General features: G+C 46.2%; 1 protein-coding gene across 10 annotated transcripts in view; it reads left to right on the top strand.

Annotated features, from left to right (window-relative positions):
* Positions 1 to 12,269, top strand: part of DLG2 (discs large MAGUK scaffold protein 2) — a 1,355,189-nt gene that overhangs the window by 977,882 nt on the left and 365,038 nt on the right. For all 10 annotated transcript variants that reach the window (XM_075851397.1, XM_075851403.1, XM_075851399.1 and 7 more), the window contains one exon: positions 9,876 to 9,978. In XM_075851397.1, coding sequence (XP_075707512.1) covers positions 9,876 to 9,978 — 103 coding nt within the window. The remainder of the gene's footprint in view (positions 1 to 9,875; positions 9,979 to 12,269) is intronic.

The following is a 12,269-nucleotide window of genomic DNA, read 5'->3' as shown; positions in this document are numbered from 1 at the left end:
CTTTCGTAGATTCTTTTCTACTCTTCATACCACCTCAAGACTTCTATACATACAGTATATACTAACGTTTTTCAAAAAAGAAATGGCGCACGTCTTTAATAAATTGGTTGATTTTACAACTTTTTAGCCACACCCCTTTCTCTCAACACTTTCAAAACCGTTAAGGTAGATGTAAAAAGTGTCTAAAACACGCAATAAAGTCACACCAGGTACTCCATGTTGTTTGTCACCATAATCGTACATCGAGATAAATAATGAGCACACAATGGTGGAGATTTCTAAGGTAAATGGATTGGGGCACAAATTGCGTCCAGAAGGTAAAGTACATGGCGTGCGCCGAATTTATTGTGTGTTTTAGATACTTTTTACGCCTACATAGATAAGAGGAGTGCAGCAAATTTATTAACGGTATGTTGGGGTATTGGGGTAAAGTACATCAACCACGAGCAGGCATAAAGATCTGCCTTACCCACCTGCGCCAAATTGATCATACGGCTTGATTGTTTCTCACTGCACGGTACCATATACAGTATGTGCGCAAGTACCTAAGGGGGACGCAGGAAATCACAATCACATTTGCTAGTGCGACTGTAAAGGATCTGCCAGGCACTACGTCTGTGGATACTCCCAGGATTAATCAATCGACACCTGAGGCCGGACCTCTTAGACTGACTCCGGCTCCCACCAATCAGGGTGGCAGGCTCAGGAGTGGGAGAGCCTATCGCGGCCTGGTCAGTCGGAGTTAGCTCCGCCCCCTGTCCATATATACCTGCCGTTTTCTCTTCCTCATTGCTTGTGATTCTTCCTGGTTTCCTGGCCCAGCTACAGCCTTGCTCCAGCCTGCTTCTGCCTTGCTTCAGCCTTGCTACAGCTTCCGCTTATCCTGCTTCGCTCTGCCCCTGGCTTGCTTCCTGCTCCTTGCTCTGCGTTCGTATACTTCGTGACATCCTGATCCTGACTGGCTCGTTCACCACTCTGGTTTCCTCACGGTGTTCCGTGGGCTACTGCCCCTTCCCTTGCTTGTTCCCTGTTTGTATTCCCTTGCACTTAGTCAGCGTAGGGACCGCCGCCCAGTTGTACCCCGTCGCCTAGGGCGGGTCGTTGCAAGTAGGCAGGGACAGGGCGGTGGGTAGATTAGGGCTCACTTGTCCCCTTCCCCTCCTTCCTGCCATAACATAACTGTAAAGGATCTGCCAGGCACTACGTCTGTGGATACTCCAAGGATTAATCAATCGACACCTGAGGCCGGACCTCTTAAACTGACTCCGGCTCCCACCAATCAGGGTGGCAGGCTCAGGAGTGGGAGAGCCTATCGCGGCCTGGTCAGTCGGAGTTAGCTCCGCCCCCTGTCCATATATACCTGCCGTTTTCTCTTCCTCATTGCTTGTGATTCTTCCTGGTTTCCTGGCCCAGCTACAGCCTTGCTCCAGCCTGCTTCTGCCTTGCTTCAGCCTTGCTACAGCTTCCGCTTATCCTGCTTCGCTCTGCCCCTGGCTTGCTTCCTGCTCCTTGCTCTGCGTTCGTATACTTCGTGACATCCTGATCCTGACTGGCTCGTTCACCACTCTGGTTTCCTCACGGTGTTCCGTGGGCTACTGCCCCTTCCCTTGCTTGTTCCCTGTTTGTATTCCCTTGCACTTAGTCAGCGTAGGGACCGCCGCCCAGTTGTACCCCGTCGCCTAGGGCGGGTCGTTGCAAGTAGGCAGGGACAGGGCGGTGGGTAGATTAGGGCTCACTTGTCCCCCTTCCCCTCCTTCCTGCCATAACATAACTGTAAAGGATCTGCCAGGCACTACGTCTGTGGATACTCCAAGGATTAATCAATCGACACCTGAGGCCGGACCTCTTAAACTGACTCCGGCTCCCACCAATCAGGGTGGCAGGCTCAGGAGTGGGAGAGCCTATCGCGGCCTGGTCAGTCGGAGTTAGCTCTGCCCCCTGTCCATTTATACCTGCCGTTTTCTCTTCCTCATTGCTTGTGATTCTTCCTGGTTTCCTGGCCCAGCTACAGCCTTGCTCCAGCCTGCTTCTGCCTTGCTTCAGCCTTGCTACAGCTTCCGCTTATCCTGCTTCGCTCTGCCCCCGGCTTGCTTCCTGCTCCTTGCTCTGCGTTCGTATACTTCGTGACATCCTGATCCTGACTGGCTCGTTCACCACTCTGGTTTCCTCACGGTGTTCCGTGGGCTACTGCCCCTTCCCTTGCTTGTTCCCTGTTTGTATTCCCTTGCACTTAGTCAGCGTAGGGACCGCCGCCCAGTTGTACCCCGTCGCCTAGGGCGGGTCGTTGCAAGTAGGCAGGGGTCTCCCCGTTTTTCTGTAATTTCGGGTTTAATCCACGGTTCTCCTCCGTTTCTCCTGGTAGTTCCAATAATCCTGAGGTAGAGGACGTTCATCGGGAACTGTGCACAGTCCAGAAGAAGAACTGTGCACTGTGTACAGTTCAGAAGAACCTAGAGGCGTCCCAGAGCGTACAAAAGATTCAGGCTGATAGAAGACGTTCTGCTAACCCCCGGTTTGTCGTCGGGGATCTGGTGTGGTTGTCGTCTAGGAACTTGCGCCTTAAGGTCCCGACCAGGAAGTTTGCTCCCCGATTTATTGGGCCTTATAAGGTCATTGAAGTCCTCAACCCTGTATCCTTCCGTCTGGAGCTGCCCCCATCCTTTCGCATACACGACGTCTTTCATGCCTCCCTCCTTAAACGCTGCTCCCCGTCCTGGTCCCCCTCGAGGAAACCTCCTGTCCCCGTTCTCACCCCTGAGGGGGTGGAATTCGAGGTGGCCAAGATTATGGACAGTAGGATGATCCAGGGCTCCCTCCAGTACCTGGTCCATTGGAGAGGATACGGGCCGGAGGAGAGGACTTGGGTACCTGCTCGAGATGTTCACGCTGGGGTATTGGTCAGGAGGTTCCACCTTCTCTTCCCCACTAAACCAGGTCCTCTTAGTAAGGGTCCGGTGGCCCCTCATAAAAAGGGGGGTACTGTAAAGGATCTGCCAGGCACTACGTCTGTGGATACTCCCAGGATTAATCAATCGACAGCTGAGGCCGGACCTCTTAGACTGACTCCGGCTCCCACCAATCAGGGTGGCAGGCTCAGGAGTGGGAGAGCCTATCGCGGCCTGGTCAGTCGGAGTTAGCTCCGCCCCCTGTCCATTTATACCTGCCGTTTTCTCTTCCTCATTGCTTGTGATTCTTCCTGGTTTCCTGGCCCAGCTACAGCCTTGCTCCAGCCTGCTTCTGCCTTGCTTCAGCCTTGCTACATCTTCTGCTTATCCTTCTTCGCTCTGCCCCCGGCTTGCTTCCTGCTCCTTGCTCTGCGTTCGTATACTTCGTGACATCCTGATCCTGACTGGCTCGTTCACCACTCTGGTTTCCTCACGGTGTTCCGTGGGCTACTGCCCCTTCCCTTGCTTGTTCCCTGTTTGTATTCCCTTGCACTTAGTCAGCGTAGGGACCGCCGCCCAGTTGTACCCCGTCGCCTAGGGCGGGTCGTTGCAAGTAGGCAGGGACAGGGCGGTGGGTAGATTAGGGCTCACTTGTCCCCTTCCCCTCCTTCCTGCCATAACAGCGACCTCTAATATTAGCAGCGGTTACGTTGTAAGTGTTATAATTGCAGTTCATAATATCGCCGTAGAATTCTGGCCATTATATTATGCGTCTGTGATTTTATGTGATATCGCAATAAAAAAAGAAGGTTTCGCCCATAAATCGCAATTTTTTTTTATCGCAGTTGAGTTTATGGTGGGACCTTGACATTGCAGGACATATACGTTGCATGGAGCCCCAGCCTTGGACCCACGACTGTTGCGGCAGTTATGTTTGTCCTCCACTAGGGGACAGTCATGACTTTTCAGATTCTTGTATTTCATTGACATAAATGTTAGTGCGCTGAGTTACATTTTCATTTCCAGTTTGGGGTCAATTTAACCAACGCAAGTGTATGAAATAGAACCCGGAAAATACAGTTAATTGTAAACTTCATCTTTGCAGTGCCAGCATATTCCGCAGAGCTGTAAGAAACTGTCATGAGTCTCTCTCGCCACTGGAGCTTGCAATCTAATTCCATTCACGCAGGGGCCAGGCTATAGGGGTAGCTATCATTATGTTTTTGGATTGACAAGGAAACCCATGCAACTCATGCCTCTACTGAACCCATAGTGAATGTCACCCTGCTTTCCCATACTTGCCAACTTTCAAGAAGGGAGATTCTAAATAATATTTTTTTCCCCCTTATGCCCGGCCCATTTATATAGTGCACCGCCAACTACAGCATTTAAATCCCAAGTAGTGCATATAAATAAAAGTCCCCTATACTAATACAGACCTAGGACCAACACATATAAACCACTAAACAAATATAGACCCCCAGACCAGACCTCATAAATAGATGCCAGACCCCCAAAATAAATATTTCCCCCAGACCAGACCCCCTAAATGAACATCCCCTAGATATAAACCTCAGAACAGGCAGGCCAGCAGATACTCTCCTCTTCCAGCTCCTGCAGTCCTCTTCACTCCCCGATGCCGCATGAGACAACGTGCCGATACTGGTGAGCCTGTTGTGAGGAAGCGGGGCACCCTGAAGATTTATAACCTACAATGAACCTCTCCAAAGTTTACACATTACCGATCCTGATCATACGGCATTGCTTCCTGTGTGGCAGGCGGCGGCAACTCTGTAGAGGAGTCAATCCGGGATGCTCGATCACATGATCGTATGTTTATTTTTAGATCATCTGAATTTTCAATGCCAGATTTATAGAATTTTACTTTGCGTTCATTTATAATTAATCATATTGTTGTACAACCTGTGGCTCTCCTTCGGCGGTCAGGGCATGCTGGGAGTTGTCGTTTTTACAACAGCGGCCATGCCGCAGCTTGTCACTGATTTACAGTGAAGAAAATAAGTATTTGATCCCTTTCTGATTTTGTAAGTTTGCCCACTGTCAAAGACATGAACAGTATAGAATTTTTAGGCTAGGTTAATTTTACCAGTGAGAGATAGATTATATAAAAAAAAACTGAAAATCACATAGTCAAAATTCTATATATTTAATTGCATTGTGCACAGAGAAATAAGTATTTGATCCCTTTGGCAAACAAGACTTAATACTTGGTGGCAAAACCCTTGTTGGCAAGCACAGCAGTCAGACGTTTTTTGTAGTTGATGATGAGGTTTGCACACATGTTGGATGGAATTTTGGCCCACTCCTCTTTGCAGATCATCTGTAAATCATTAAGATTTCGAGGCTGTCGCTTGGCAACTCGGATCTTCAGCTCCCTCCATAAGTTTTCGATGGGATTAAGGTCTGGAGACTGGCTAGGCCACTCCATGACCTTAATGTGCTTCTTTTTGAGCCACTCCTTTGTTGCCTTGGCTGTATGTTTCGGGTCATTGTCGTGCTGGAAGACCTAGCTACGAGCCATTTTTAATGTCCTGGTCGAGGGAAGGAGGTTGTCACTCAGGATTTGACGGTACATGGCTCCATCCATTCTCCCATTGATGCGGTGAAATAGTCCTGTGCCCTTAGCAGAGAAACACCCCCAAAACATAATGTTTCCACCTCCATGCTTGACTCTGGGGACGGTGTTATTTCGGTCATAGGCAGCATTTCTCTTCCTCCAAACACGGCGAGTTGAGTTAATGCCAAAGAGCTCAATTTTAGTCTCATCTGACCACAGCACCTTCTCCCAATCACTCTCAGAATCATCCAGATGTTCATTTGCAAACTTCAGACGGGCCTGTACATGTGCCTTCTTGAGCAGGGGGACCTTGCGGGCACTGCAGGATTTTAATCCATTACGGCGTAATGTGTTACCAATGGTTTTCTTGGTGACTGTGGTCCCAGCTGCCTTGAGATCATTAACAAGTTCCCCCCGTGTAGTTTTCGGCTGAGCTCTCACCTTCCTCAGGATCAAGGATACCCCATGAGGTGAGATTTTGCATGGAGCCCCAGATCGATGTCGATTGACAGTCATTTTGTATGTCTTCCATTTTCTTACTATTGCACCAACAGTTGTCTCCTTCTCACCCAGCGTCTTACTTATGGTTTTGTAGCCCATTCCAGCCTTGTGCAGGTCTATGATCTTGTCCCTGACATCCTTAGAAAGCTCTTTGGTCTTGCCCATGTTGTAGAGGTTAGAGTCAGACTGATTCATTGAGTCTGTGGACAGGAGTCTTTTATACAGGTGACCATGTAAGAGCTGTCATTAATGCAGGCACCAAGTTGATTTGGAGCGTGTAACTGGTCTGGAGGAGGCTGAACTCTTAATAGTTGGTAGGGGATCAAATACTTATTTCTCTGTGCACAATGCAAATAAATATATATAATTTTGACTATGTGATTTTCTTTTTTTTTTTATATAATCTATCTCTCACTGGTAAAATTAACCTAGCCTAAAAATTCTAGACTGTTCATGTCTTTGACAGTGGGCAAACTCACAAAATCAGCAAGGGATCAAATACTTATTTCCTTCACTGTATGTGGTGGGTGGGTGATGACTATGATTTAGAGAATATGTCCCGTTCCTCTTGTATAAGACGATAGCAGTAATTTAACGGTGTCTGTTACTGAAGCATATGGACAACGCCTCCGGAATCTCAGCTCGGTTGGCAGGGAGATAACTGTGGAGATTGGGTAGTGATTATCTGCCCATAACAACCAACTACTGCCAAGACTGACGAAATGTATATCCGCTCTGTCAGTTTAATTTTGGAGTAGAGAACTGCAATCCGTGAAAATTCAGGAGCCGCTGTAGGCCCCGGAGCACAGCGAGGTCAACATGACTTCTGGATATGGGATGGACACTCACTCGCTAACAAAGTGACTAAAACACCGGTAAATATATGATGCAAATAAATACATAAAACATTATTTTGGGTTTTAAGTGACCAGAGCTTTATTTAAAACCACATGACTACAACAATCACAGTGGTAGTCAGGTGAAATGCTAGGCCAGTATATTTTTGGATTCACCGATACTCTGAGATCCACCAGCTGCCTGACACACAGCAACCGGCCAGACAGCAATAAACATGCGGCATGGTCTGGTTTGTCATTCCACCAAAGCCAGTCGAATTTAAGGGCACCAATGACCCTACCAAAGATCCTCGCTCCTGTGCTTAACAAGCCAAGCCGCCCCTGGATGACATCACCATTACCACATCCTTCAGGCCGGCCTCCAAATCTCAGCCTGTTCACTATCACTACGTTTTAAAACTTCTATTAATTAACATTAGTCCCCCATAACCTGCCTACAACTTTGACGTGACTCTCCAACCTGCAACATTAGAGTTGTGACAATTAATAGGCCCAGATGGATTTTTTTTATTAATCGACTTTCGTTTCAAAACGAAAAATAACCTTTCAAACTAAATTCAGCCCAACATCTACGTATAAAAAAAGTCACTAACCCCCAACTCACGAAGAGTTATCCTCTAGCACTCAGGAGAGGAAAATGAAATGTCAGTCTTAATAAATAGGGGCATTGTCTCATGGAGGCATAATTCTTGTACTTTTATGGGGGCACTTTGCCCTTTCGTACTGGGGCTCGCCAGAGGAAATTATTCTGAGGGCTTCAAAGCTATCTCCAGATGGGGTTGTGTTCTGTTGAACTTTAGGCCCTATATTTTGTCATTGGCAATGTTCCCTCTAAGTCTTGGCAGCTCCTGAGTGAGGCAGTTAGGGAGAAGGGCGAGTCTCCATTAATGGTGGGCGATCGGATGACCAAAAGTAATACCCCCAGTAAACGCTTATATAGCGACTAAATATGAGAATAAGAAAATATATTTTAAATTAGTTTTAATTACTTTTTTACATACTATAATATTACAAGTCCAGCAGTAAAATAGACGACAGTTATAAACACCAATTATAGGAATCAATGAAAGAATCTCTCATTACACCACTGTCCCTATATATAGCGCCACACAGACCGCCTATAGATAGCGCCACACAGACCCCCACTTATATAAAGTGCCACACACACCCCCTGTAGATAGCGCCACACACACCCCCTGTAGATAGCGCCACACACCGCCCCCTATATATAGCGCCACACAGACCCCTGTAGATAGCGCCACATAATAGATAGCGCCACACAGACCCCTGTAAATAGCGCCACACACAGACCCTGTAGATAGCTCCAGACACAGCCCCTGTAGATAGCGCCGCACACAGCCCCTGTAGATAGCTCCACACACAGCCCCCTGTAGATGGCGGCACACAGCCCCCTGTAGATAACGCCACACAGACACCCTGTAGATCGCGCCACAGACAGCCCCTGTAGATAGCATCACACACAGCTCCCTGTAGATAGTGCCACACACAGCCCCCTGTAGATAGTGCCACACACAGCCCCCTGTAGATAGTGCCACACACAGCCCCCTGTAGATAGTGCCACACACAGCCCCCTGTAGATAGTGCCACACACAGCCCCCCTGTAGATTGTACCACACACTCCCCCTTTAGATATCTCCACACACAGCCCCCTGTAGATACTGCCACACACAGTCCCTGTAGATAGTGCCACACAGCCCTCCCCCTTGTATAGAGTGCCACACAGCCCCCTTGTATATAAAGCCACACAGCCCCCTTGTATATACTGCCACACAGCCCGCGCTTGTATATAGTGCCACACAGCCCCCCCTTGTATATAGTCACACAGCCCCCCTTGTATATACTGCCACATAGCCCCCCTTGTATATAGTGCCACACAGCCCTCTCTCTTGTAATTAGTGACACACAGCTCCCCCCTATGTATATAGTGCTACACAGCAATCCCCCTGCGTATATATTGCTAAACAGCAACCCCCCGCATATATAGTGCTATACAGGAATCCCCCCGTGTATACTGTATAGTGCTACAAAGCAATCCCCCCGTTTATATAGTGCTACACAGCAATCCCACCCTTGTATATAGCCCCCCCAAAAAATATATATATTTTACTTACCTTGCCCCGTTCCCATGACGGACGGATCGGGGTAATGCCTTGCGGACGGGATGCATGCGCAGCCCAGTTGATGCAGTGATGTCATCATGCCGGCCTGTGCAGGGAGTCTTCTCAGCGCCTTATTGGCTGCAGCCTATAGTATTCATTTGTATCTGCATCCTGAGGACTTACATACAATGGAATGTGTCTGTCGCTAGCACCGGGGCCCTCTCCAGTGCTAGCAACGACACTGCATCCACCCGTGACAGTGTGCAGGCTTTAAAGTGCGGGGGGACTGTGGAAGGTGCACAGCCGTGCACCTTATAGGCAACACTGCCCATTGGAGCGTCTTCTGGAATTCTGGTGGGCCAGTCTGACCCTGTCACTGTGTCTGTTTCTTTTATAGCGGCACCATGGCTGGTACTATTTTAAGGGCACTGTGGCTGTCTCTATTGTGGGGGCATTGCAGCTGTATACTATGGTGGGTACTGTTATAAAAGCACTATGAAAGACTCTATTAGAAGGGCACTGTTACTGGGAGTTAGATGGGTCACTGTCTGGCACAGTTTTGGGGACACTGTGCCATATTTTGTTATAAAGGCATTCTGAAAGACCCTGTTTTCGGGTCAATATCACTGGCACAGTTTTGGGGGTACTGTGGCATGTGGAATAAGGGAACATGTTAAGATTTTGCCATGGCGGACCCTGAGTCCCGCATAGTCTTGCCCTTTTTTATCCTTGAAACGTGACAAAAAAAAATCAGATACCTCCGAGGATACATAGAATACCCACCTTGCCTCTAATTAAGCCCTCTTAGGGGTGTTTCATTTAATCCTAGGGCAACAGTGTCCACCAGATTTTAGAAGAGGGTCTTTCTTATGGACATAGTGTATATTTATAATTTCGCCATTAATAATTTATTTTGTGCACCTTTCTTCTTCAGGTTCATGGAATTGATCTTCGCGGTGCTTCCCATGAACAAGCTGCGGCGGCCTTAAAAGGTGCAGGTCAGACGGTCACCATTATAGCACAATACCAGCCAGAAGGTAGGAAACGGAGCCACGTTCCCCTTTTACTTCTCTTTACTTGATTGTATCCCGCACTTTGTTGTCGACTCTTTTATATATATATTACGAAATTACTCTTATAACCGATACGGTCAATTTCAGAATCAGGGGAATCTGAATGCACTGCACGGGCAGCTGAGAGATTCCAAAGTCCCATGGTTGCCCATCCCTCGCTGTCAACAGATTGACGACTACTTTTTATTACAGTGTGCAGAAGGCATATGGGTCTCTGAATACAGACTGCCAAAAAAGTTGCAGTGTCTGCAAACAGTATGTGATGCGTACTTGTGGAAATTAGCAATTTCCGCACCAGACAGGTTAATGCACACACGTCTCTTATTGTAACGTAGACTTTGCTACTGCCGTTATGTTAGGAAATTGTTAAAAGAAAGTGATTTTTTTTTTTTTGTAGTTTAACAGTCAGATCTGGATTTAGATATTTAACCAGAGAAACTTTTTTTAAAATAATTCTAAACAAAAAAAAAGCTGTAATACTACTTGTGACCAGCAGGGGGCATAGTCCTGGCCTTCCAAATCCATTTACTACTAGAAATGCTTTGGGTACATTCACAGTTTTATTTAGTTGAATGATTGATCATGAAGGATCCTATTCCTTTATATTAGACTAAGGCCTCATGCAAACGGCAGTATTACACATCTACTGTATGTTATCCAGAGAACGGCGGCCATAGCCTGCTGAGGGCCCATACTGTACCTGAGGGAACATAAATTGTGGCTCCTACATGCTGTATTAGGGTCTGTACAGACTAGCATCATGGCTTGCGTTCATGATGTAGACATGACTAGGTCATATGTAAGTTCATTATCCTCTGTAGATTCTGCGCCACATTACAACTTTAGCAAATTAGCACAATACTGTACATATATATTAGGACTGTATAAATACACAAATGGTTCAAGTACTTTGAAAAAAATTGTGTGACAGGCGACCAAATATAGACAAGAATCTGTATGCATAAGGTCATTTATAAGGGCATTACACTATGCACGTGCTGCACCACATTACAACTTTAACAAATTAGTACAATATTGTACATTCTCTTCTTGATTAAATATAGTCAAGACTCTGTATGTATAAGGTCATGTAAAAGGGCATTATGCTCTGCACATGCTGCACCACATTACAACTTTAACCTATTACTACAATATTGTACATTCTCTTCTTGATCACCTGTATGCATAAGGTTATGTATAAGGCCATTCTGTTCAGCACATTGTGCACCACATTACAACTTTAACACTCTTCTTGATCCAATATAGACAAGACTCTTTATGTATAAGGGAATTACGCTCTGCACATGCTGCACCACATTACAACTTTAACACATTATTGCAATATTGTACATTCTCTTCTGGATCATCCGTATGTATAAGGTCATGTATAAGGGCATTACGCTCTGCACATGCTGCACCACATTACAACTTTAACACATTATTGCAATATTGTACATTCTCTTCTGGATCATCCGTATGCATAAGGTCATGTATAAGGGCATTACGCTCTGCACGTGCTGCACCACATTACAACTTTAACACATTATTTCAATATTGTACATTCTCTTCTGGATCATCCGTATGCATAAGGTCACGTATAAGGACATTACACTATGCACATGCTGCACCACATTACGACTTTAACAAATTATTACAACATTGTACATTCTCTTCTTGATCAAATATAGACCAGGCTCTGTATGTACAGTATAAGGTCCTGTATAAGGGCATTATGTTCAGCACATGCTGTACCACGTTACGACTTTAACAAATTAGGACAAATACTGTATATTAGGACTCGTGTATCAAAAAAGAATGCTACAAGTATTTTGGAAAATTTGTGTGCCATATTAAATGTTAAATACTTTTGTGTCAAAAAAGACAAAAGTATAATAGGTATGATACCTTTATTGGCTAACCATAAAAGTTCTATATGCAAGCTTTCAGAGCACAGAGGCCCCTTCTTCAGGCAGTTTACAAATGAATGACTTAGAAAAAAGCACAACATTTAGATGTTACACAAAGACAATTAGTACATGAGGTGATACATCATTAAGATAAGCCGGGGCAATAAAACTGAGGTTATAGGGGTGATGACTTAGGAGTTAAGGCATCTGGAGTCAGTCTGATGGGGGACGTGACGTGTGTCCATGTAGTGAGCCACTACATGGACACACGTCACGTCCCCCATCAGACTGACTCCAGATGCCTTAACTCCTAAGTCATCACCCCTATAACCTCAGTTTTATTGCCCC

The sequence above is a fragment of the Rhinoderma darwinii genome, chromosome 2 (assembly GCF_050947455.1).
Source record: "Rhinoderma darwinii isolate aRhiDar2 chromosome 2, aRhiDar2.hap1, whole genome shotgun sequence".
In the NCBI taxonomy this organism is placed as follows: domain Eukaryota; kingdom Metazoa; phylum Chordata; class Amphibia; order Anura; family Rhinodermatidae; genus Rhinoderma; species Rhinoderma darwinii.
The sequence above is the reverse complement of the archived record's forward strand: the minus strand, read 5'-3'. Positions and strand labels throughout refer to the sequence as shown.